The following is a 27680-nucleotide window of genomic DNA, read 5'->3' on the forward strand; positions in this document are numbered from 1 at the left end:
TTTTATAATGGTACATGCAAGCAATCTCTTCTCAAATCCAACTTCCCAATCAAAAGTGGGTGAAAATTCAGTATAGTTAAAAGTTTAGCATGTTGTTATAGCATCCAACATGCTTTAAATCGGCTGCTTTCCCTTATTTGATACTCTTAAACATAATTTCTAAAGCTATTTAAGCTTTAACAGAAGTTAATTTAATTTTACTTTGTTACATGTAACTGAAATTCAAGTGATAGTTTTACAGATTGTAAGATATGTCTGTGTTTTAGTCATGGTAAAAGGCATGTTTCTTAGGTAACTAAATGTTTGTCTCATTTTTCCACTTAATCTGTATAATTCTGTTCTACACACATGATCTCATAAGTTATTTTCTGTTTAGTTGCAGTGAGTATTGGTGTATTCTTATTTTTGAATGCCATTTGTTGATTTTGTTTCTATGTCATAAAAGGAGAATTAAATTTCATCACAGCCAAACAACGTGATAAGCTTTCTATGAAAATGAAGTGCTATATCTCTGTCATTAGTATTTGCTGCATGTCCCATCCATCTGGATAGGATGCCAGCAAAAAGACATCTATGACCTTTACTACATCTGTATATTAGCTCCATTCTCTTAATGCTGGGACAAATTTCTTCTGCCTAGGCCTTCACTGGGTCTGGATTTTTTTTGTTTTTTATTTTTTGGTCATCCTTTGTATTTGAAGTTAACTGCTGTTGTTGCTGGTGCTATCTATTGAAGTGCTTGAAGAGAGTCTTTTGTGTATGTGAAGACAACTTTCGTCTGCACTTGATACTTCTCGATAGTGATTGACTCTTTTGTGATTACGTAAAATGATATCTTAGGCCACTCACTTCCATAGAACTTTGGATTTGGGACTTTATATATTGCCAATAGTTACCTCACCACATTGTCTAAATCTCATGTGTTCTTGGTGTGTCATCTTCCTTCGCTATGTAGGTTTGACTGTACATGATGTCAGGAAGATGGTGGTTTGTTGCAAAAGTATGCAGATTTAAAGTATGTATAGCTCTGTTTCTTGGTATAATCTTGAGTATTTGGATGTTCAGTGTGGCAGAAGAGAGAAGGGTTTGAATAATCTGAAGTTGTTGAAATGTTCTTTTGTAGAAAATTACGAAAAACTGTAAATGGTGATGGGAGCAGAGAGTGTGGAAGTTATAACTGCTCTGATAAAGTCAGAGGAGTAGAATCTTCGGAATCTGCATCCCTAAATGGTGGTTTTTGGGGGACTCTCTTTTGCAACAGGTGGGAAGTCTTACATTGAAATTTTGTTTGATTTTATATTTACATTCATACTTACATATAATAGCTACACAATCAGAGTAGGTTTTTAAATTATAGTTTACTTGTATATGCTGATTTACAGTTATAAAGCACCTTACATCCATTCACATTTAATTCTTACAATAACTAAGGTATTATCCTCATTTTATAGGTGATACTGTGACTCAGAGAGGTTGAGCAAACTTCTAATGCTAATAGTAAGGGGAGCCAGCACTTGAAGCCAGGTCTTCCGACTCCAAGTCTAGTGCTCTGGGTAGGCTTTGTGGTATAATTTTAAGGGTTCTCTAAAGACCTCTTTGCTCCCTAACCTTCCACTGCCTATCTTGGTACCTGGATTCATTCCTTTGTGTTTAAAAGGCTTTTAGTTTTCAGAAACCTCCTATTAAAATCCAAATACCCTTGGGATTGTTAACACCCTAATTTATTTCAGCTAACAATTTTGGAGGAGATTAAGAGGAACTAGATGCTTTCCATTGTGACAGTTAGTGGAAGGTAAAGCTTAACAGGAATGAGATATAGAGTCAGTTTTGCCTTGAGTTTTTGACTTAAAAAATGGTTTACTTTAATGTCTTGATGATTTAATAATAAAAATACAGTTGTGTTTTATTAATTTGTCTGTAGTTATAAGGTGTTTTCATACTCATCAGTTGATGTTCTCATAGAATTAGGGCAACTCTGCCTGTTCTTTCTACCCTCTTTGCTGCTTCATCACCTTCCTTCCAAGGTTCTGTTGTAGTACATTTCCCCCCCTCTGCCTACATGTTCTTCTTGGTGAACTCATCTATTTCCATGGCTTTAGCAGTCATCTCTATGCAGATGGTTCAAAAGTTTCTGTCTGTTTCATCGTCTCCTTAGAACTTCATCCTATCTGCTGAATAATGGTACCTGAATTGTTTGCTAACCCCTTAGACTTAATATTTTCTTTCCAATATAAACCTTCTCTTTACCCTAATTTCTCTACTTCTGTTAATGTCTCTACCATCTCTTAGCTACCTAGACTCTCACACATCATCTGGCCTTTCCTCTCCACTCTACCTTAATGTAGACCCTCATTTGTCGTCTCCAAACTATTATAATCTCCTCCTAAACAATTGTCTCAGTTCTATCCTTTCTCCAGTATATTTTCCATATGAATGTCCCACTAATCTTCTCAGTGCACTACTGTGATTGCTTCTTTATTCAAAACTCTTTAAATGCCAAATGCCTGCAGAGTAAACTCCTGACCCTGGCATTCAAGGCCCTCATCCCACAGGCACCAGCCTGCCGAACCAGCTTTCATTTGTATTATTCCCCTTCACGGATAGTTTCAACCAACTCAGATTATGCTACATATCTCCTCCTTAAGATCACAGGATCATCAATTAGAGCTGGATGAGGCCTTAGAAACCATCTAGTGACTAACCCCTTTAGTTTTCTTATGAGGAACCTGGGGTCCATAGAGCTTACGTGACTTGCTCAAGGTCACATAGGGAGTAAATGCCAGAACCGGGATTCAAACTCATGTCTGTTGACTTTGCTTTTCTCTGGTAATATGATGCATCCATCGCTGTGCTTTTATTTAGGGCATGTTTGGAACAGACTCTCACCCTCACTTCCATCTGTTGAGTTTCTCTCTTTCTTCTGGACTTAACTCAGATGCCACTTTGCTCTGTGACTTTTTCCTCTATTCTCTCCCCTTGCCACATTTCATCACCTTCCCCTTTTCCAGCTAAAAGTGATCTTTCTTTCCTCAAATTTCTCCTAATATTTTGCCAGCCTTTTTTTTGTTTGTTTTATTATCACACTCTGCTTTGTTAATCATTTGTTTGCATATGTGTTATATTCTGTCACGTTATACCCCCCCCATCATTAGACTCCTCAAGAACAGGGACTGTGTTGTTTTTCGTCTTTGTATGTTTATTTTACCTCTGTAACATTTTTCATATTTGTATCTTTAGTGCCTACCACGTGGTAGTACTTAATAAATATCTATTAAACTGAAATTGTTGAATCCATCAGTACTCAAGTGATTGCCAATATACTTGATACTATTGGAGAATGGCTACAAAGGAAATATGTCATGGTCCCTTTTCTTGAGGATTTTCAGTATCGTTGAGTCAGGGCAATTAATATACACGACACAGTCAGAGAAGGGATAATCCAAGGCAGTATATTGTGTGATACTATTTAAAGGCCATAGGAATTCATAGGAGAAATTGATATGGAATACAAAACTAAGAGAAGACTTCCCAGGGGAGGTAAGAACTGAGTTGAGCCTTGAAGGATATGTAATATTTAGGTAGGCATTGGGGCAGAGGGGAAGAGAAGACATTCTTGGCAGAGGGCATGACGTGATCAGAAGTATGGAAGCAGAAATTGGTATGGCACTTGAAGATGATTGGAAATTATAAACCTTCCTCTCTCTTGAGTTGGCTGAATATTGCCTTCCTATCTCTTGCCAAGTTAGGGGCTACACAGAGTCACTTAAAAAAATGTATGTATAATTGAAAACACATGACTTGATATACAGTCAACAGAGAAGAGTGACTTTAGAAGATAAATACTTTTTAGAAACTACGAAGTTCATGATTATTTCTTCCCTATTTTCTTCAGTCGAACAAAAAGAGTGAAATTATTAACTGACAAAGGAATTGAAAGTGAAACTTCTCCAACTTGTTTGAATCTCAGCACAAAGAAAAAACATCCCCGATCAGAAATGAGAATATGGCAAGCAAGAGAGAAAGCAAAACTTTCAGATGGGGAAAAGAATCAGGTAAGATTTAAATGAGAAGTGTATCCTTAAAATATTCCTGTTCCTATTCATTCCAACCCTGTACTCTGTTAGAAATTCACGATAGATTATTTATAGTTTTGTACATAATCTTTTTATCAAATAAGCTAAACCTGAAAGTCACAATTGTAAAAACAAACAATTCAGTGAAGACTGTAGGTTGTTCATAGTCCTCAGGATTAGAAGGTATTCTTTAGCCCATTGAGCTAATGATGATAAACAGATAGTAGGTGAGGGGAAATTTCTATCTTTTTGATAGAAAATTATATGTGGGTTAATGAATCACTCCCCAAGAATATTTTAAGGAATTGCCTACTTAAGAAGACATTATAAAACTAACAATATATGTAATTTATAGTTTCAAAGGACATGGTTTTGTGTTTCTTAGACCTTAGTAGTAATTGAAATCTACTTTAGTATATTTTTTTTTTCAGTGTATTTATTAACAAAGATAGTTCTCTACTGGTATAAAAGAGGAGCTGTAAGTTGTGTTTCTTGCTGTATTTTGATCTTCACCTCAGGTTATGTCTTAGTGGAGTAGTGTGTGCTGTCCCCATTGAGGATATTCTTGTCCCCTTTTCAGGAAGGTTATAGACGTTTAGGAAATGGAGTTTCAGATGAGCTGTCGAGTGAAGATGACTGTGAAGAGCAGACACAGATGATCCTGTTACGCAGAAGTGTAGAAGGAGCCTCCAGTGACAATGGCTATGAAATCAAGAATGAAAAGCCATTGAGTTCTTCAAAACATGAAGGCACTCAAGTAATTTTAGTGTATTTACCCTTTACGTGGCTAATTTGGGGATTTTTTTTTGGTTGACTAAACATGCTTATAATGAATGTTACTTTTCTTGCTTTCTCAAGAAAAGAAGGGGAATGGGAAGGTGGGAGAAAGATTTTGGAGCTAGCAATTAAGTAAAATTGAATTTTAAAAAATAGAAATAAAAATATGAATTCCTTATAATTTGGATATTATACATTTCTTCAACCTGTGTTTCCACTATTTTTACTTTTATTTTTATGGTTAGGTAAAGAAAAATTCTACTTCAAGGTGGTGTCGACTGGTCCGAGATTCAGATAGCCTGGCTGAATCAGAGCTTGAGTCAGCTGCCTTTAGTCAGGTAAAGTACTTATTAAGCATAAATAGTAAGGATTAAATATCATTTTCATTGCATCCATCCATCCTCTTTAGCTGCCACAAAGCAGTAATACCAAGGGTTTAATAGTTTAAAATAAGAGTAGCATTTTTTAGCTATCTTGTCACCATTTGGATACTTTAGGGTAATCTTCAGGGTGTTTTATAGTAACTTTGTGATACTGTGACCTTGAAAAGTTTCAGCAGTGAGGATGATGAGAATGATGAGTAAAAGTTAGTCACTCAAAGAGTAAAAAGTTACTGATAGGCTGAAGTTTATTATCTTTTAGGAATACTTTACACATAAAAGAAGTTATTCAGATGAGTACATATCTTTGCCAAAGGATCTGAAATTGTAGCATTTGTTTTCATTTTATTGTCTGTAGATTTATCATCGAATTGTGACTCATTAAAGATCAGTAGCATATGACATTTGTATCAAAGGTGGTACAAGAGATTATTTTTTTCACTTACGGCAGTTAAGACAGTGGAGGATAGATGGTGGGTAGACCGTGTCCTGAGCAGCTGGGGTTGCAGAAGAACTTTAATGTGAGTACATACATTGGTTGTAAGAGTCTGTTTCTGCCTTCCTGTTCAGTAATTCAGCATTTATTAAGCACTTACTATGTGTACAACCTGCCAGGCACTGGGGTATGACCGCAAAACTAAAATTCATCACAGCTTTTTAGGAGCTTATATTATACTGGGAGATATATAAATACCATAGAATTTGAGGAAGGAGGAAGCACTGACCGCTAAGGGAGTCAGAAAAGGCTTCTCTTGAGAGATGGCACCTAAGGATTCTAAGAGGTGAAGGAGAGGAGGGAATGCATTTCCATCTGTGCAAGGTCACAGAAGCCAGGGATGGAATGCCACTTTGGTCATTTTGGATGGAACATGGAGTTGGTAAAGTGAAGTGATATGAAATAAGTCTGGATGGGTGGATTGGAGCCATGTTGTGAAGGATTTTAAGGAGTTTGTATTTTATCAGAGAAAGATTACGGAGGCACTGAATAGTCTTAGGGAGATGAGACATAATCAGACCTGGACTTTAAGAAGGTTATTTTGGTAGATGTGTGAAAGATGGATTGCAGGGGGGAAAAACTTGGATGCAAGGAGTCCAATTAGAAGGTTATTGTAATAATCCAAGTGAGAGGTGATGAAGACCTGAACTAGCGTGATGATCCTGTAATTAGAGCTGTGAGGGTGAAATTCTGAATGTTAAAGCGTATGGCTGGCATGTGAGACCTCAGAGTAGAGTGAATGGAGAAGAAATTGGCTACATTTTTGAAAACTTAATGAATGCTGTTTCTTCTTTGATGCGAAGGAGTCTCGGTCTGGTGTCAGTGGCGGTTCTAGAAGCTGTAGCCGGAGGGACTCGGAAAGCACCCGTCACGACTCAGAGACAGAGGACATGCTGTGGGATGACCTTTTGCATGGGCCTGAGTGCCGCTCATCAGCCACAAGCGACAGTGAGGAGACAAACGTGAAGGCCCTGCCCCCAGGCACCAAGCGGGATCCAAAAGAGGATGTTTTCCAACAGGTGTGTGCGGAAATCCTCATCCTTCTTGGGGGAAGGGACAAGCAGGAGGACAGACACATTTTCTTTTTATGTTTTTTTCTTGGTGTTCTTTAGTATGAGCCTTGATTAGTTATTTTGTGGTCCTCAGGTTGTTTTTTAATTTTAATTTTAATTTTTTTTTTTTTTTGGTGAGGCAGTTGGGGTTAAGTGACTTGCCCAGAGACACACAGTGTTATATGTCTGAGGCTGGATTTGAGCTCAGGTCCTTCTGACTCCAGGGCTAGTGCTTTATCCACTGTGCCACTTAGCTGCCCCGACCTCAGGTTGTTTGAAAATTTACTCTGTTTTATATTTTTGTAAGTATTGTCATATATGTGCATTCATAGAGAAAACTAAGATGCTTCGCCTGTGTGAAAATTGATGTTTGTGATTTTATTTTCCTGGGATTCTAGAGGGATTTTAGGAGGTACAAGGCACCATAGATTTGTTTATTTAGGAGTGTTAGAATTTTCAAAACTGTCCAATCTTCAAGAAAAAAAAAAGCCACTGAGGCAGAGTTCTGAGCCAATGGCACTTTATTCAAGGGTCCATGGTCCCCTCTAATGAAATAGACCTCAGATCTTCCTCACAATCTGAGATGCCCAGGGCCTCAGCTCTACAGTGCTTGATACTCAGACAATACAAGTAGTGTAGGCCAAAAATACAGAGGCTGATGGGTGGATAGACCTTGTCCTTGACCCTCCAGGAAGGTCTACATGTAATACAGAATCCCATTGGTTGACAAATGGACTAGTGAGCAGACCTTAACAGATGTCTTGACCTTCTAGGAGGTCCTACCAAAGTCAAAGAACAGGCTTATGGGGTTGGGCTGATGAGCAGATGTCAAAACATCTACATGGGCCAATGGGCTGGTAAAGAGGCAGGCCACAGTTGGGCAACCAGAGTCACTGATTGGCCCAGTGCTCTGTGTCATCTCCCCACGTTGGGCAATAGAGGGATCGCAAGGGATGGAGGGGCAACAAAAATAGCTGGAGGACTTTCCATGGAATTGAGTCACCTACCACTTTGGGCTTGGTCACCATAACAAGGAAAAACAAGGGTGGAGGCCCTCTGGTTAGCTTGCTATGATTGAACAAATGAACTTACAAACTGCAGTTCACAGCTCTGGGGCATAATATGCAGAATTTATAATCACCACCCCTTTGGAATCATAATGTCAAACTGACTAATACTGATTAGAATAAAATAGGGGTCCAATTAATCATCTGTCACAGGAGAGAGACACATTTTTTAGCTTTCAAGGAGAGAAAAACAAAAGGGAAAATGAGACAATTCATTAATGTAAACTAACCTCAGGTTCAGACCCAAATTAAGTTCATTGAAGGTCTTCAGAAGGTACCTAAAGGATCCCTAGGGAAAGCTCAAGAGGGATTTGGGCACATCTGGCCAGCGTACTTTCCATTTGTCATTTTGGCAGAAGCCATGGTTATCAGTGATTTCTCTTTTTGCCTAAACATTTCTTTTACAATGGTGCCATACAACAGACAGTTATTAAATGACTGCTATGTGGAGAGCCTTGTGTGAAGTGCCATTTAAAAGAGATTAAATTTATGTATTCCCTTCAAGTAAGTTGGGGGAGGAGGAGGATAAAATAAAACATCAACATAGGTAGTTATACTATCACATTATGTGCCCTGGAAAGTTATATTTTTTTAAAAATTGCTTACAGACTGGGTGGTTCAGAGAAGTCTTTTTGACTTCCTTCCCAGCCTTTAAGGGATGGTTAGGTATTAAACTCATGAGGAAGGGGAGGGAGCGCATTCCTGATATAGGGCACAGCTCGAGCCGAGGCTTGAGGGTACAGTATGTATTTGAGAGATGAAAAATGGTCATTTAACTGGAACCCAGTATTCATGGAGGTGAGCAGTGTAAGAAAAGCCTGGGAAGGGAAGGAGGGCGGGTCTTAAATATCAAACAAACAAGTCTGAACTTGGTAGAATGACTTGAAAGTCAGATGATGACTGATGAGCCTCACTAGAATGAATGGTGGTAAAGAAATAGTCTTTAAACAGTAGTTTACAGAGTATGCATTATAAGGAGACAAAGTGAGAAGGCAGGAAGTGATCAAAGTGGAAGGTAGAAGTGATTTCAGAAATTAAAGGATGACTCTGAAAGTAATGTGTTGAATTTTATTATATACTTTTTTAAAAAGTATTATATACTTTTTTAACAAGCTCTACCATCTCAGGGAGTAGGGAGGGGAAGGAGGGAGAGAATTTGGAACTCAAAAATTTTAAAAATGAATGTTAAAAATCGTTTTGAAATGTAATTGGGGAAAATATTTTTTTTAAAAGCAAACTCTATGTAATAGATATTAGTGATTTAACAGAATACCCCTTTTTTGTTCTAATTTGCATATGGGAATTTTTTTTTGGTGTTCATTAAGTTCAGAATAAAATCACAGATTTTAAAACATTAAAAAACATGGGAGAGGTTGATAAGAGTCTATTCAAAAAACCTCATTGTAAATAAACTAGGTCAGAGTTTGGAAATGAACTGGGGGAGAAAGAGGAATGATGATTAGAAGAGGGTCTAGATTTTGGAGGAGAAGGGAGAATGGACATCCTACTCACATGTATAGTGATACGACGAGATGCCTTGGACTGTGGAGTCAGTGCAAACTGAAGTAGATTGCCAGCAACTGCCTGAGAATTTGCAGTTAATCCAATCCAGAATTTGAGAGAGAATTTAGAACCTTACTATTTTGTTGTAGTTCTCCATCAGATTTCTCTTCCAGGTGTGAGGAAGTGGGCATCCAGGCTCTGGGCTTCCTTGGAGACCTATAGAGGAGTTGTTGAATGCATATCTGGTTTCCATTAAGTGTCTTGCATATAGTAAATGTTAAGTAAATATTTTTCTGAGGAAGTTTGAATGGAAAAACATAACCAGAATTCATTCAACAACAACATTTAACAGATATTGATTAAATGCCTGCTTTATGTAAAGCACTGTACTAACTCCTAAAAGAGAAACAAAAATTAAATAAAGCGTGATCCCTAGCCTCAGGGAACTAAATAATTTATGCACAGAAATAAATAATGTAAATTAGAACATAATTATATATGTGAGGTACAGACAAAATTTTATAAGAGTTTTGAAGAGGAAAAGATCGTTTTTACCAAGAATGGAATAAGGAAGATGAAGATTTTAGTAAGCTGGAAAGGGACCTTTTAGGTGTAGGGAACTCTCATTTACAAAAACCTAGAATAAGAAAATATCCAGTATGTTTGTGGAAAGTTCCAGTTTAATAAAAGCATAGGCTGTGTGAAAGGTAGTAGGTAGGAGATAAGGTTCTAAATTGGAGAAGGTTTTGATTTCCTGGTTTGAACTTTATTTGATAGGCCATAATAAGTCATTAATGACTTTCAAGTTACAGGGTACAATGATCGTGTCACCTGGATTTGAAAATTATTAATATTTAAAATTGAATAAAGAATATTTCACATTGGTGCTGTCTTTAGGATCAAATAAGGTAGTGCTAAAAGTATGTGGCAAACTTTACTATATAAATGTCACTTATTAAACTAAGTTATTTTTTTAATGTGGTTACAATGATTCCATTTTATTTTTTTTTTCTTTTTTCTTTTGTTTAAGGCAGTTGAGGTTAAGTGACTTGCCCAGGGTCACACAGCTAGTAAGTGTCAAGTGTTTGGTCTGAGGTCGGATTTGAACTCAGGTCCTCCTGACTTCAGGGTTGGTGCTCTATCCACTGTGCCACCTAGCTGAATGACTCCATTTTCTGTAGCACTGAGTGCTTCTCATAAACTTTTTCAATCCAAAAAGGATTTTTGGAGGAGAGACAGACACTAAATTCTGTCTTTGCTACATTTGAAATGCCAATGGGATCTCCAGGTAGAGATTCTGGCAGCAGTTGGTGACGTGAGCCTGGAGCTGAAGGAGGAGATGGGGACTTGTTAGATACATTTGGGAGTTGCCAGTATAGAGATGATAATTAAACCCTGGAAACAGGAGATGATTGAGAGAAAGGATGTGAGAAAGAAGAGGGCTCAGAACAGAACCGGTGAGAAAATCAATGCACAAGTATTTATCAACTATCTGTTATATGCTCGGCATTATTAGGTACCATGGATGATAACTCACAGCTCTGCTTTGCCTCAGTCATCCACATAAGGTCACACTTTGGCTCTTATCACTTATAAATGTGTCACCTTCGTCTATGATTTTGAACTTTGAAATTCCCCTTCCTGGTAATAATCTGTTTTTCCATCTTTTCTTCTAACTCATTCCTCAAAAACCTATGTTTGATCTTCAGTATGACTTCTCATCAGTGTCCAGCATACCATGTAGGTGCTTAATTTTGTTTGTTGATTGATTGATAATGTTTCTCCTGAACTCTGGGCTCACATCTGCTCACATTTAACCACCACCTGCTGGTACCTCTGACTTAACATGTCTGCAACTAAATTAATCATCTTTTCCCCTGAATCCACCTCTCTTCTACTCTTCCCTGTTTCTTTTCAGGGTACTGCTGTCTTTCTAGACATTGGGATTCCTATTGGAGTCTTCTGGACTCTCACACATCCTCTATCAAATCAGTGCTACTTTTACAGTGTTTCACATCAGTCCTCTTTTCTTTACTAGCATGGCCTCCATCCTCATTCAGGGCTCATTCAGGATATTATAACTGACTCCTAATTGGGCCCCTTGCTTCTAGAATTTCAGCTGCCTGATCCAGCCCTCACAAAATATTACCACAAAAATCCACTTTAGGCCTAGATTTGGGCCTTCTGGCTATTTCTCCCAGGTGACCCTCTGTTTTCTTTCTCTTGCTTTTGTGCTGGCTGTCCCATGTCTGGAGTGTTCTCTCTCTCCCTCTCTGCCTCCTGAAGTTCCTGGTTTCCTTCAGTCAACCAATAAACTTTTATTAAGCACTTGCTATGTGCCAGGCACTATGCTAAGTCCTAGAGATCCAAAGAAAAGCCCCTGGAAGCTGATCAGAAAGTGAAAGGGTAAAAAATAGGCAGAAATAGCCAGGGAGCCTGAGAAGGTGGGAGCAGTCAGTCAGGGAGGAGGAAAACCAGGAGAGATCAGAGTCACAGAAGCCCAGAGAGGAGAGATTGTCCAGGGGAGAAGGTGATGTGCAGACAGCCAAGAAGGATGAGGAGTGAGCAGAGGCCCTTAGATGTGACAGTTAAAAGATCACTGGTAACTTTGGAGGGAGCAGTTTCAGTGGAATGAAGTCAGAAGCCAGACTGCAGGGAGTTCAGAAGTGAGCGGGCATGGATGATAACTGCCACACGTGGCAGGATCTCTGAGTAAATATTAGCTAATTTCAGCTGGGCCCTCACGATCCCCAGCGTGGCTTTATGATTTCCTCCTGTTTTGTTAAGGAGTATGTGGTAGAACCAAAGGAAGGAGATGGTGGGTCAGGATTTGGCAAGGAACAGTGGATGATAATATAAGGGAACAAAGGATTCAAAATAGAGGCTAGGCAGGCATTGTGGGTGTGCCTGTAATCCTGGCAGCTAGGCCGAGGCTGGTGGATCACTTAACACTGGAGAGTCTGAGCTTCATTTGCTTAAACCAGTTGGGTGTCAGTCCTAAGTCTGGCACCAATGTTTCAAGCATCTGGAAGCAGGGGCTAATGGGTTACCTAAGGAGAGACATACCAGACCAGGAGCAGGTCAAAGCTCCCAGGCTGGTCAGTAGTGGAATCAGGCCTGTGAATAGCTATTGTGTTTCCAGCCTGAGTAAGATAGGGAGACCAAGTCAAAAGAAAAAAAAGATAGTGTAGTGTTCAGTTGACTCACCAAGGGATCAAAATAGGGAAGAAAGTTTGGTGTAGTCAGTAAGAGGACAGTGGATGGCTGTGGGTCATATTCAGGGATAGAAAGATCTGAGGATGCAGATTAGGTATAGGAGGAGGAGTAAGGCATAGGGAGAGATGGAAAGGTATCATCCAAGAGTGTAGCTGAAGTGTCTTGGAAGAATCGGCCAAGTAGTTGAATAAATTCAGGAACTGAGAAGTTAGCATATTTGAGGGAACTTCAGCACATATGCTGAAGCCCAGGAATGAAGTTAGGCTAGAGATCCTAGAGACATTTGTGAGCTGGGCTGTAATTTCTAAATTCAGAAAGAAGGGAGAATGTTTGGGGACTGATAGACAACAGCTACCAGAATCTGGACTAGGTGACAAATTTAGATTTCATGGACTGCAAAGAAGGAAAGGTTTCTGAGTGTTGACCATATAGGGAGAGTCCATCATGAACAGTGAGTACACAGGGAATGAGTGAAAGTGCTCTAGCACTGGCAGGTATAGCCAGGGAATTGATGTCAGCAGGAGGGCCCAGTACTCAGTGCCAAAAGATGGAAGGAACAAGAGAGGAAGTGGTGTAAGATGAGAGCAAGTTTGTTCATTATAGAGCAAGTGTTTCAGAGGGTCTAGTAGAAGGGGACAGGCAGAAGGGGTTGAGGTGGGTGGGAATAAGGGAATAGCCCGCTGAGATTGAGAGGAGGCTTTTGTACTTGGGTAGTTGGTTCATGGGAAATATGTTCAGACATTGTAACAGTGTGGTCCACTAATGAAGCAAATGACTGAAAGTTTTAAGATTGACCCTATAGGAATCAGGAGTTCTGAACCTTTTTGTGTCAGTGAAAATAAAGTGTGTGTATGTATATATATATATGTGTGTGTGTGTGTGTGTGTGTGTGTGTATATATGTATATATATGTGTGTGTGTATGTATATGTATATATGTATATATATGCGTGTGTGTGTGTATATATATATTATATATGTGTGTGTATGTATGTATATACATATAAATTTTATATTGATGTGTATATGTGTCTGTATATGTATGTGTGTGTATACACACACATATATGTATATATACATATACATACATATATATACACATACATACATATATATGTGTATATATATGTGTGTGTGTGTATATGTGTGTGTGTGTGTGTGTGTGTGTGTGTGTATGTATGTATACATACATATGTATTTGCCTTCCAAGTTCACGGGCCATCTGAAATCTGGCCATGGACTCCAGGTTAAGAACTACCACTTTAGGTTTGGTGCAGTCCTCAACTCCCCAACCTCATGTGTAACTGTGTTCTAAGAGGCCACAGACGTAATCCAGTCTACTCTCTTATTTCATTTCTGGGCTCAGCTCATTGTTCATCTACAGTACCTATCCAGTATGCACATATGAATGCTACCCACTCAATGGCTTTCCCATCCATCTGTATATCATATTCTGTCCAATAAGCATTCTTAAACCACTTAGTTTTTCCTGTACGTACTGTTAAAACTAAAACTCTTTTAAGTGGCCGTGGGTATCATTAAAGAGGTGCTGCGGTTTTCAGATAACAAAGTATTTTGTTCAGTCAACAAAATATTGTCTATAAACAGAAACATTTGCTGTACTGCTCCATTTGTAGGGAATCCTCTTCCATTTAAGCTTTGCTTTTCACATGTGGCAGGTACCTTTGTCAAAGGTTTGATGATTTACTTGATAGTGGTAACAATTATCTCTTTTATTACATCCATCAAGGAATCATGCATGATATTAGTATGTGCGTGAGACAGACACTTTTTGGGGGATGAAAACCTTTAAGGCTTTATTTTGCTTCACCAAATGTCTTTTGAAAAATAAATGCCTTCAGGTGGTGTGACTGTGAAGATGTGTTTTGCTGAAGAAAATTATTTGCAAAAACTTAACAGTTTTGTTTTCAAAAAGGATTTTTTGACTGGGGGTACAGATCATACTCATAAAAATTTTGTATAGGTGAGGAAGTAGATATGTTGGTTATTAGTGATATTCTTTTGATCACATTTTTTTGTAGTAATACCATCTATGTTTTTTTTCTCCCCAGTTTCGGTATCTTGAGAATGGATACCTTCGAGCCCTTGGAATTTTGTTACTTTCTGTACATTTCCTTTGTGAATGTTTTATTTTATTTATTTTATTTATATTATTTTATTAATTGTGAAACTGAATTGGTCCAGTGCTGTTCCCACTTTTGCATCTTTAGGGCTATTTATAATTCCTCATGTAGCATTTCAGAGGCTGAGATGTGCCCAGATCTGAAGCTCTCTTTTCAGCAGTGAAGAAAATGGCATGACATTTCATAGAAAAGCTAAAATATCTGTTTCATTTTCTGTTGTCTTTTGTCCTCCTCCCAGTTTCATCTTTATATGCTCTTGGGATCTGACTTAATTGGGTCTCATACCAAACTTTCTCCAAACTTGAATTTGTCCTCTCACTGCTAGCAGCCTATATGTAGAAGATACATAGCAGGCTAGATAGAGTACTTATTTGGTGCTTTCTATTAAGTACAGACGTTGTGCTTAATTAATGTTTGTTGAATAGACATGGGTGCTTAATAAATGTTTGATGAATAGTCAGATGCTTAACATGTTTTATTGAATGAAATCCTTAGATAGTTAGATAACTGTTAAACTCTCATTGTTGATTTTCCTTTTACTGGTACAGATTGCAATCACTTGATGTCATCTTATCCCGTGTAATTCTTGGACTTGTTTTTTCTTTAAATCCTTCCTAGAGAATACACTTGATGTGGAAGAAGTCTTTTTCTAGTCCTTTTTCTCATATCTTATGTGTCCACCAAACTGTGAGGACCATAGAAGGATTATTAATCAACAAGCATTTATAAAGTGCCTACCTACTGTGTGCAAGGCACTGTGCTAAGCACTTAGGATACAAAGACAAAGAAGAAACAATAGTCTCTCGTTCTTAAGTTTTCAAGAAACTTCCCTATCACTTGGGGAGACAAGACTAATACTTGAAGCAATGAGAAGATATTAAAGATTTCATGTAATTAAGTTTCAGTTTTTGGGTTTTTTGTTTGTTTGTTTTTTGGTTAAGAAAATAAGTGACTCTAGAGAAAGGACAATTGAATGAGAAGTAGAATAATCAAGGATGACTTTAATACACAAGATTTGAGCTGAACCTTAGTGGACAGGAATAATTAGGAGGTGCAGACCAGAATGCTTTTCTGTCATCAGAGGAAGTAACATGAGTGAAGTTTTGGACGTGGTGAAGAATGGTGTGTTTTGGAGGACAGTCTTATTTGTGTTGGGCAATATTGCAAATGAGATTAGCAATTTCGGTTTAGTAAGATTAGTTACATCATAGAGGACCTTGAAAACCACATGTAAGTATTTAGACTTGTAGTCTAAACAGAATTGTAGAGAACATTCAAAATTCTTTAAGGACAGTGACATGATGGAGGTTGTTTTGGGGGGAAATTAGTTTGACTGTAGTAAATAAGATGGATTGGAAGAGATAGAGATTGGAGGTCAGAACATCCTGGATGAGGGCAGTGGCCATGATTAAGAGTTTAGTTTTATTCATAGAATCATATACTTAAATATTCCTTAGATCTTATGTATATTAACACCCAAACTTCTACATATGAGGAAACTAATAGCCAAATAGGTTGTGACTTGTCAGGCTTATACAGTAGCAGAGTCGCGGGTAAAACCCAGGCTTCCTATCTCCTAATCTGCTCTTTTATTCTGCTCTCTTGTTTACCTTTGAAGTGACAGTAGCAGGAACTAAACAGAACCATCTAAGCGGCAGCTACAAATCCAAAATCTTAGAACTGGAAAGATTTTCTGTCTTACTCAGTGCAGGAATCCTTTCTTATCCATGACAGATGGTCATCCAACCTGAATTCCAGTTCTGGGGAAGATGGTGGGAATAGATTAACTGAGAGGATTTGTGGAGGTATTTACTGAGGGTGACTACTGTGCATTGTAAGTGTCCTTAGGACAAGAGTGAGGAAGAAATGCTAGCAGAGGAGATTGAGAAGACTTGATAAGAAACCTTGCTTTATTTTTACCTTTAGAACCATTTGTTCTGGCTTCAGAATACGAGCCCTGCCTCTGAACGAGTGAGTGCAATAATTTGGGAAGGTAATGAATGCAAAAAAATGGATATGTCTGTTTTGGAAATCAGTGGCATCATCATGAGTAGGGTAAGTTTTTTTGCGTGTGTTTTTTAAATCTTGAAACAGTTCTCACACATTCCACATTGTGGGCACCATTTGCTGTTTTGAAAGAATTCTGTATCTAGTGTAGAGAAATTAAATTTTCCAAATTCTTATATTTTATTGTTTTTCCCATACTGTGGGGTCTGGAAGGAAGAGGTATCTCTTTTTGTGTCCTTCCCCTCCCCCTAGTCCCTTGGGGGAAGTCTGACATGTGTCACTAACAAGGAGAAGGGCAGAAGAGGCTTCTCCTTCCAGGGGAGGGATACTGGTGTTTGCCTATATCTTATTCCTTGTTTGTTGTATATGGACAACCATTGCTATTATTCCTTATGTATATTTATTGTCATATTTAAGCCTAATCTTTAATGAGAAAGGTTTAAGAATCTTAAATCAATAGATTTATTCCAGCACTTCCCAAATTGTGGTCCTTGGGTCCCTAGTGTTCTGTATGAAGTGAATAAGTTATGTGATAATTTTGATATTAATGATATTTTTCCTTCTGAGATGTTAAATATTAAATTTCTTATAAAAATGCTTCCCTTGCTGAAGTCCATTTACTTGATAGTGGCTTGGGGTGACTAGGTTCTTGAAGGCTACTTTAGCAGAATATAAGCTCTGGTTGTTTTTTTTTTTTTAGGATAGAAAATCTTCAAATATAGATCCCCCCCCCAACCATAGATTTTATATCTGTTATCCAAGGACCAATTTAGCTATGTATAGGAAGGTCTATAGAAAGAAAATTGGCCCCCAAGTGTTGAAATGTAATTTTGGTCAGACTAAAACATGGAAGTATTGTGATCTGTGTCAGTGGAGGGAGTAAGTATTAAAATTACAGGGTGGTGTTTTTTTTTTCTTTGTTCTTTTTTTTATCTAAAAAAATTGGCATAGTTTCTTCAATTTTGTGTCAAAATTTCCCCAACTCTCTCTTTCCCTGTATTTTATGCTCCCAAATCCAGTGCTAATTGTTCATGGATTTCATCAGTACCTTATTAGATTTGGATTGAGATTGGGCCTGTGATTTCATTACTGTAGAGAATGTGTAGTGTAGAGTGAGATAACTCTCTCTGATAAAGAAAATCCCCGCAACTTCAAAAGCTTCGAAGGAATCTTGAGGCCCCAGAGCACCTGGTGGTGGCCTGTCTTGCTCAGAATGTATCAGGGGTGGGACTTGGTCCCACATCTTCCTGTGCCAAGGCAGAGCTTATGTACCGGTCTGCCTCTCTGAATTTCAGTATGAGCTGATAGAAGAACTTTTTGAAAGGGGGATAATATATCAAAAATAAGCTGTGCTTAGGTTTAATGCATCCTAAATTTGGTGAGAAAAAAGAACTATAAAATATAAACTCCTACAGCTAAGGCCTTCAGCAGCTGGACTTGTACATATGCTTCTAGCCTTATTTCTTACTCATCCCCTTCATGAAGTCTGCATTCCAGCCAAACTACACTACTAGCTATTATGGAACTCATCTCCTACCTCTGTGTATTTACAGGAATTTTCCCCTGTGCTTGGAATAGGCTTCCTTATTTCCAGTTCTCAGGATCCTTGACTACTTCATGGATAAGTTTGGTGAAGCAGTCACTGATTTCCCTAGTTAATTCTCTTTCCCTCAATTTACCTTAAATTATGCTTCTCTATTTGTCTATCCCCACATTAGAATATAAGCTCCCTGAGGACAGGAATTGTTTCCTTTTTCCCTTTATATCCCTAACACATAGTGTATAAATGCTTAATAAATATTTTGTCAAATTCCCAGCATCAACCAAAAAAAGACTGATAAAGTGTATATGAAACCTCACAATCTTCCATGAACAGATCCACTTATGGAAAGCAGGGCTAATACATTTTTTCAAAAATAATTTTTTATAAATATGACCTTTGTAAATCCTTCCTTATTTAATGGTAATTTTTCATTAATCTCTAGGTTAATGCATATCAGCAGGGCGTAGGTTACCAGATGCTGGGAAATATTGTAACTGCTGGGTTAGCATTTTTCCCATTCTTATACCGACTCTTCCACGAGAAGAACCTGGACCAAATGCGATCTGTCTCGACTGAGGAGCTCCTGACTCTCTTTTGTGGGGCACCACCTTCGTTTTCAGTCGTCGTTTTTGCCATGATCAATTTTCTTGAGCGCTTGTGTCTCACCTGGATGTTTTTTTTTATGATGTGTGTGGCAGAAAGAACGTACAAGCAGGTCAGTGGGAGGATCAATGAATCTTCCTTCTTTCTATTGCAGTGGGACCACTCTCTTCATTTTTCTGCTATACAAAAGATAATGTCTTTGAAATAACATAATTATTATGTGTAACCCATGTGTGTGTAGTTATTTAAGAATATGAATAGCAACAAAGGGATTTCGGCTATGAATCTGAAAAATAACTTAGATTTTTAACATCAGTCATTTTATTTTCAGTGTATTCAGTGATGTGTGTACCTTTTCAGCTGCATAAATCAAGTTCTTCCTGGACATGGAAAAAATAATGTTTCTCTCACAGTATCACATGAATCCCAAGACATTTTTAAAAAATGGGAGAGTTTCTTTCATTATATCATTATACAGCTTAGTTCTTAACATTTTCTTGGTGAAGTTCTGGAAAATTTTAATTGGAAATGGACTTATCAGGTATCTTTAAAATCAACTAGAGGAATAGGAGATAATTTTCTGTCCGTGACTTTTCTTAGAGTAAGATTTTTGTGGATCAGAAAAAAATTTAGAAACCTATTCTGCACCTATTGAACTGGGCTTCTCAACTTCACAATAGTGAATGTTCTGTACTTAGCTAATGTCTTTTTTCTGAATACTTTCTTTAGCATCCTGAGGCATAGAACTAGTTCTCTATATATTAGATCGTGGAGGAGAAGGAGATTAAATAACTCTATAAGTGATAACATGAGCTTGATGGTGGCAAATTTGTTTTTAAGTCAAGTAGAGCGAGCACTTAGAGCTGTCCTGCTGGGGCTGCTGCTTGTTTGGGGCAGATAGGGGGTCAGTCCTCCCTCTCATCTCTGTTGAGAAGTGGGAGAGGTTTTCATTTGATCACTTTTGTCTTTCTCTCTCTTCAGTTTTGAATACTAAATTAATTTTGTTGGTTTTTTTTTTGACTTAACAGATACTTTATAACAAACACCTAATCAGCTCTCCCCCTACCAAATACATAATCCCAAAACAATTAGGCAAAACCACCTAATAAGAGTGATTGCAGTTAGTTGTATATATCAGTTTGAATTTGTTTTGCAAAGCTAATTTAATTTAAAGAACTTCCATTATGGATATGTTTTGCTTGACTACACATATATAACCTATATCAAATTGCTTGCCTTCTCAATGTGGAGGGGTAGGGAGGTAGAAGGGAGAGAATTTGGAACTCAGAGTTTCAAAAATGAATGTTAAAAATTGTTTTTATGTGTAACTGGGGAAAAATAAAATAAAAATAAAAGAAAAAAAAACAGAAAAAAAAGAAATTTAGTCATCTATTATAGTGTACCCTGAGTAAAATTTCATGCTGTTTCTTTTTTTTTCCCAGGGGGAATTGGTGGTAACAGAGGTTGACAGATGTTTACATTATTTCTCTTTGTATGTTTTTCTTTTCCCTAGCGATTTTTATTTGCAAAACTCTTTAGTCATATTACCTCTGCCAGGAAAGCTAGAAAATATGAAATCCCCCATTTCAGGCTCAAAAAGGTGGAGAACATTAAGATATGGCTATCACTGCGTTCTTATTTAAAGGTAAATTTTATCTTAACATTATATGGAGAGACTTAGAATTTACATAGAGAGACATTGCAGTAGTTTACCATCAACCTGTAATTTGGTACATTACATGTATTTATTTTTTTGGAGGCAGCTTTATGTACTGGAATGAATATTGGTTTTAGAGGCAGAAGACCTGAGTTTTAGTCCTAGCTCTTCCACTTACTTCCTATTCTCCCTTGAATAAGCTTCTTAATCTCTCTGAGAATCAGTTTCCTAATCTATAAAATGAGGGAGTCAGACTAGATAATCTTTAAGGTCCCATCTAGCCCTAAATCTATGATCCCACCCTCTTTTATGCCTCAATTTCCTTATCTCTGAAATGGGGATAATAAAATTTGGTTATCCACTATACAGGTGGTTGTGATGAAAGTGTTTTGTAGACTTTAAAGAACTACATCAATATTTATTATCATAAATGCTTGCACACTATTACTGGATTCCAGCAAGGAAGGGACGTTCATAGCTGACAAGAATAAAGCTTGTAGATAGGTGCTGTTACCCACCTATAGGAATTTACCTTTAAAGATGAATTTAGATAAGAAAGAAGAAAAGCAAATTTCTTGGAGTTGGAGTAGTATATTATAATAGTGCTATGATTTTCCCTTGCTTCTGGGACACACTTGAATATACATGTATCTCATTGGGTAAATTACTGCCTTATTTAGAAAGGGGACAGATTTTAGAAGTATTAAGATCTGTCTCCCTTCTAAACAAAATAGTAACTTTGAATTGGGGGTTTGGAGATTTTTTTTTTAAACTTCAGCTCCTATACCATTAACTTCCTATGTTTAAAAACCTTTAGCTTTTTAAAACAAAAATGTATAAAAGTTTGAAATGTTAATTGCTTTTTTAGGTCATGAAGTTGCTAGATTACTGCCATTAGTTTTTTGTAACATCTAGAATTAAATATTTTAAGCTTTCCAGTCTGATACATTTAGTATATCATATCTCATTTTACAGAGACGGGGTCCACAGCGCTCAGTTGATGTGGTTGTTTCTTCAGTGTTCTTACTTACACTTTCAATTGCTTTTATTTGCTGTGCCCAGGTAAGAATTTCATAGAAGAAATGAAAATGCTATTGTATGTTGTCTGTTGTTTAAAATTCAAAGTTTGTCTTCTGTATCTTAGCTGGTTTCATTTTAAGGTATGTTACATTTGAAAAGTGTCTGTGAATTTGTTAACTGTTTTTGAATCCTTTGTAATCTGAAATTAAGAATTTTGGGGTCTAATGTTTATCCATTGTGATGTCGTGGATAGGAGGGCCTTGCAGTCAAGAAGACTTGGCTTCTAGTCCAGCCTTTGACTTACACTAGCTCTGTGATCCTGGGCAAGTCACTTAACTTCTTAGTACCCCAGGCACCTCTCTAGATGATAAGTTGTAAGCCAGTCGCCGATCTGCATTGGTAGAGGGAATTTCCTCACTGGCAGTTGTTGCATCAGTGAAAATATGAGTCCTAATCAAGAAAATTATTAAAGGGACGGTTAGTAGAACATCTAGAAAAGGCAGTGGGAATCACAGAGACACTATGCCTTCATCAAAAACATATGTAATGCCAGGCTAACCTCATTTCCTTTTTTGACAGGGTTACTATATTGGTAGATCGGGGAATGTCATAGAATGTCAGTCAACAAGTGCCTTTTATTTTATTAAGTGCCTCTTATATGCCAGGCATTGTGCTAAGCTCTGAGAATGCAAAGAAAGGCAAAAGACAGTCCTTGCCCTCAAGGAGCTCATGGTTTAATGGACATAAATATAGCTATCGACATTTTAACAAAGCATATGAGGTAGTCATGTTATTCTTATATGATCTCTTACCTGCCAAATCTAATGGCCTTTCTCCTCCTCTTTGACCTTTCTGTAGCATTTAAAGTTGCTGATCACCTGCTCCTCCATACTTTCTCCTCTCTAGGTTTTCATGACCCTGCCCTGTCTTGGTTCTTCACCTACCTGGGATCACATTTCATTTTCCTTTGCTGAATCTTCATCCTTGTCAGTCAGTCACTCAATAAATATTTATTAAGCATCTACTATGTGCAAGGCACTCTGCTAAGTCCTTATCATACCCACTAACCACGGTGGTTACCTCTAACCACAAGTGCCCCACAAGGCTCTGTCCTCGGCCCTCTTCTCATCTCCTTAGATATCTCTCTTAGTGATCTTATCAGCTCCGTTAGATTCAGTTACCATTTCTATGCAGATGGCTTCCAGATGTGTGTGTGTGTGTGTATGTGTGTGTGTATAATATATAATATATGTCCAGTCCTAGTCAATCTTCTGAGCTAGTCCCACATCTCAAATTTAACATGTCCAAAACAACTTATTATCTTTCTTCCCAAATCTACCCCTCTTTCCAGCTTCCCTTTACTGTCAAGGGCATCATTATCCTCCCATTTACCTAGGCTTAGAGTGTTGGAATCATCCCTACCTCCTCCTCACTCATCCTCTACATCCAGTCCATTGCAAATCTGGTCATTTCTACCTTCTCAGTTTGTCTCAAACATCTCCTCTCAGCTCCCACACCTGCCCTTCTAGTCCAGGCCTCCCTTCCCTCTCACTGGGACTATTTCAGTAGCCACCTGGTCTCCCAGCCTCAAGCCTCTGCCCACTCTAATCCATCATCCACTCAGCTGTCAAAGTGATTGTCCTAAAACACAGGCCCGACCACCTCACCCTCTGCTCAGAAACTTTTCTGAGGAGAAAGGAACCTTCCAGAGAGTGCAGTGAGCATATGAAAACCTTGTCATTTTTGAGTGTTGACTCTTCTGCTTTGCATGGTTCTGTTCACTTGTCCTTCGCATGATTGTGATAGTACCAGTGGGGAACAGATTAATATGAAGACTGAGGTGACTCTTCTGAACTGCTGTGATTGTAACATCTGTGTGTGTCTCATTTCTGTAGGTTCTCCAAGGCCATAAAACCTTTCTGGATGATGCTTATAATTGGGAGTTCCTGATTTGGGAAACAGCCCTGCTGCTCTTCTTATTACGTCTGGCCTCACTGGGATCTGAAACCAATAAGAAATACAGTAATATTTCAGTACTGCTCACGGAGCAGGTAACACATGTGTACTTGACTCATCTGGCTTATGGTCTGTGCTGTCTTTTGGGGGTGATACTGCTGCTTCTAATCTCATTCAATTCAGCAAACATTTGTTAAGCACCTACTATGTACTAGGCCCTGGGCAGACAGACACAAAAACACAGCAAGAAGAATATGTTCCGGGGCAGCTAGGTGGTGCAGTGGATAGAGCACTGGCCCTGAAGTCAGGAGGACCTGAGTTCAAATCTGCCCTCAGACCAAACACTTGACACTTACTAGCTGTGTGACCCTGGGCAAATCACTTGAACCCAATTGCCTAAAAAAAAAGAAAAAAGAAAAAAAGAAAAGAAAAAAAATATGTTCCTCACAGAGCCTACATTCTGTTAGAGGGATTCAGCATATACTCAGGTAAGTTCCTCAAACATGAGGAAAAGGGAGGTGAGAGAGAGTGCTAACTTTTTTGGGGGAAATGGGTATGAGATTCTAAAGAGATTTTGTGGAGGAGCTAAACCCTGAGAGGCAGAGATTTCAGGCATGAAATGTGTGAATCTGTAGAGATGGCATAGAAAGTTACCAAGTTCAGAAGATAGCTTGTTGTCCAATTTGGCTGAAACACAGATGCACAAAGGCAAGTAGTGTTAGATAAGACTGGACAGGTAAGTGGAGAGGGCTGTGGAGGGCCTTCGATTCCAAGTCAAGGAATTTGGAATTTTATCACATAGACAGGGAATGGCACTGAAGGTTTTTGGGCACAGTTAGACACGGGTAGCTGTGTGAAGGGCTGGATAGGAGAGGGGACAGACTTGAAACGGGGACCTATTGAGAGGCTCTTACAGTGGTCTAGGCAAGAGATGAGGAGGGCCTGAATCATGAGTGTGTGGCTGAGAATGGAGAGAAGGGGATGGAACATGAGAGATGTAGTGGAGAGGGGAGCAGCAAGATGGGGTTTTAGAGGAGAAGGAAGAGTCAGATGACTCTGAGGTTACAAAATTGGGTGCCTGGAGGGAATGGTGGGGAGTGGGAAGGATAAGCAGGTTTTCATGGAACATAATGAGTTTGAGATGCCTCCTGGACGTCCCAGGGAGAGATGTCCAGGGAGCTCAAGAGAGCGATGAGGGCTGGCTATATCAATCAGGAGTTATTTGCACAAAGGTGTTACTTGCACCCAATGAGAACTTTAAGAAAAAGTGTATATAGAGAGAAAGGAAGAGGTCCCAGGGCACACTTGTGCTAAGGGTACAGGAGAAAGATGATCATCCAGCACACCAGAGAAAGAGGCCGGTCAGGCAGGAGGAGAAGCCAGAGAAGCATTGTCATTGAAGCCCTGGTGGGGAGGAGGAGAGAGGTAGTTAGGAAGCACCAAAAGCTGCAGCAAAGATGAAGGAGAAAGGGTTGTTAGATTTAGCTGTTAGGAGATCAGTTCTGACTTTGGAGGGAGCGCTTCACTGGAGTAGTGAAGTCAGAAGCCAAAATGCAGGTGACTGAGGTGGAAGGGGGAGTACGAAAATAGTGGTTGTAGACCTTCGTACCAGGAGCTGAGCAGTGGTCAAGGGAGTTGTGTAAATGTGCATCAAAAATGGTTCTTGAATTTCTTAGAAGTCATTCCTAATGTTATACAGGAAGAAATATAGTGACCAGTACAACCTGGAAGTAATATAGAATACACAGTGTGAATAAATGTAACATGTTAAGTGAAAATTTAAGGAAATTGTCAAGTATCAATGTCCAGCACTTAGCATAGTGCCTGGCACACTTTTGGAGTTGTTGTTTAGTCGTTTCAGTGTTTTGGGAGTTTTCTTGGCAAAGATACTGGAGTGGTTTGCCATTTCCTTCTCCAGCTTATTTGACAGATGGAGAACCTGAGGCAAATAGAGTGAAGTGACTTGCCCAGGGTCACACAGCTACAAAGTGTCTGAGACCAGATTTGAATTCAGGTTTTCTGGACTCCAGGCCTGGCACTCTATCCACTGTGCCACCTACCTGCCACATAGTAGGTCCTTAATAAATGTTTATTGATTGATTGGTTGTATGGAGAAGGCTTTTTTGTTTTTTTAAGTTAAAGTTACCTGTTTAGGATTAAATTAAAATCTATAGCGTAACTAGATTGAATTTTATGAATGAGGGGTTTAGTATGTTCCTATAGGTTAAGTAATATAAATATGGCTTTGTTCAGTACCCGGAATAACAACACACAAATATGATTTTTATTATTAACATAAGTGTAATTATTATTCTGTTAATAAACTTTGTTATTAATGATATAGTTTCATTGATAAATAAAAAATACACTTTTTCTCTCAGGTAGCTTCCCTTCCTAAAGGCAGAATTTATTCCCTGGGATGGGAATTAGTTATGTAACTTAGTAGTTCTATAGAAATTGCTTATGAGCATTTTTTTCACTACAGATGTTTTCAGAGAACCTGCCAGTGTTTTTAATGGGTATCATTTTATTATGATATTTATCCAGTTACTTATTCATTCCCTAGATTAACTTATATCTCAAAATGGAAAAGAAGCCAAATAAAAAAGAACAGCTCACTCTGGTGAACAACGTGCTAAAACTGTCGACCAAGTTACTAAAAGTGAGTGTTGCCTGCCAATGTCTCTGTTACCATCATTAAAATCAGTGCATTTGTCCTAGGCAAGGAGTCCAGAGTGTTAGTTTGTGAACTTGATAGGATGCCTACTGCCCATGAGTCCTGAAAATTTGGGGAGGAAGCATTCTATGTCTTGTCATCTCCGAGCCAATATTTTGTTGCAAATTGAGGGGCATGGGCTTTGTTACTGCTGTTTTTTTGCAGAAAATTTTCACCCCAGAAGCAGAGAGAGGAAGGCCATCCTTAGAGGTGCGTGGGAGGAATAAGTGAGAAAGAGCCTGAGGGGAAAAGGGAAGAAGCTCCCTCTGTGGAATATCTGATAACTTTCAGTCCAGCCCAGCGCAGATTGATTAAGCACCTACTCTGTGCAGGCACTGGCCCTTTTTTTCCTCCCCTAGAACTTTCCTTAACTCTTTGGTCTCTTCCCCTCCTAGCCTCCTGTCATGTTTCTTTCCTCTCTTAAAATGTGAACTCCTTGAAGGTGGGAATCGTTTTTCTTTTTGCTTATATTTGTATCCCCAGCATTTATCACAGTGCTTGATGCAATGAAGACTTAATAAATGTCTGTTTCCCCCTTTCTAGCCACAAGACAAAACCATTCCTGTTCTCAAAGAGCTTAAATTGTACCAGAGGATATGACTTTTTATTTTTGTTTTTGGGTTTGTTTTTTTTTTTTTTGGCTAAGCAATAGGGTTAAGTGACTTGCCCCAGGGTCACACAGCTAGTAAGTGTCAGGTGTTTGGTCTAAGGTCAGATTTGAACTCAGGTCCTCCTGCATCCAGGGCTGGTGCTCTATCCACTATGCCACCTTGCTACCCCCCAGATATGACTTTTTAAAAGTTAATGGTTGGCAGAGTAGTAGCATGAAGAAATATAGGGAAATCGTCCCCAGCTAAATTCCTCCAGACTGATCTAAAAAGTGCTCTAGACTGAATCCTGATAGGGAAATCAAAGAAAAAGTCACAATGAGGCATTTTTCTAGCCCAGCTAAGTATAGGAGGACTTAGAAGTTTGTAGACCCTGAAAATGGCACCTGACCAAGAGTGTGCCTTGCCGAGCTTTGTACTGAAGCAGGACAAGGTCCCAGACCCACATCCAGGCACCCAGCCTTGTGCAGCTTTGTCACTCACTACCAAGTTCTGAGGGCAACAGAGGAGGACTCTTGTTCCTAGGTTTAGCATTCCAAGAGAAGGCATAGTTGCAGGCCCTGGGCAGTGTACTGAAAAGAGAACAAGTTGAGAAGCAGCCAGAAGCAGGGTGGGGTCTCAGGTAAAACCTAAGGCCTAGTCTGAAGACTGCAGATGAATGACTAGGGCGGGGTTCTCAGACCAAAGGGATACATACAGTTCTGTCCCCCTGAACCAGCAGAACTTCCCAGATTGCTAATGAGTCTGAGTCCAAAAGAAGTCTAATGTTGCTCAGACCCAAACCCAGGTCAGAACTCAATCCAGGATGGGGCAGCAATTTTGTCCTGTATCATACCACTTTGAGAGAACTGAAAGCTTGCTGG

The 27680-nt window shown here is 38.7% G+C and overlaps 1 protein-coding gene across 4 annotated transcripts in view; it reads left to right on the forward strand.

The window, feature by feature from the left end:
* Positions 1-27680, forward strand: part of PHTF1 (putative homeodomain transcription factor 1) — a 46161-nt gene that overhangs the window by 11946 nt on the left and 6535 nt on the right. Inside the window, exons 6-16 of one of the 4 annotated variants that reach the window (XM_027860396.1) lie at positions 1124-1261; positions 3893-4052; positions 4654-4830; positions 5096-5188; positions 6530-6745; positions 16634-16762; positions 18700-18972; positions 20374-20505; positions 21493-21579; positions 23433-23588; positions 26060-26155. In XM_027860396.1, the coding sequence (XP_027716197.1) occupies positions 1124-1261; positions 3893-4052; positions 4654-4830; positions 5096-5188; positions 6530-6745; positions 16634-16762; positions 18700-18972; positions 20374-20505; positions 21493-21579; positions 23433-23588; positions 26060-26155 (1657 nt within the window). The remainder of the gene's footprint in view (positions 1-1123; positions 1262-3892; positions 4053-4653; positions 4831-5095; positions 5189-6529; positions 6746-16633; positions 16763-18699; positions 18973-20373; positions 20506-21492; positions 21580-23432; positions 23589-26059; positions 26156-27680) is intronic. The other 3 variants (XM_027860397.1, XM_027860398.1, XM_027860399.1) reach the window with 3 other exon arrangements.

Source organism: Vombatus ursinus, unplaced genomic scaffold (genome assembly GCF_900497805.2).
Source record: "Vombatus ursinus unplaced genomic scaffold, bare-nosed wombat genome assembly UNPS02014179.1, whole genome shotgun sequence".
NCBI lineage: Eukaryota > Metazoa > Chordata > Mammalia > Diprotodontia > Vombatidae > Vombatus > Vombatus ursinus.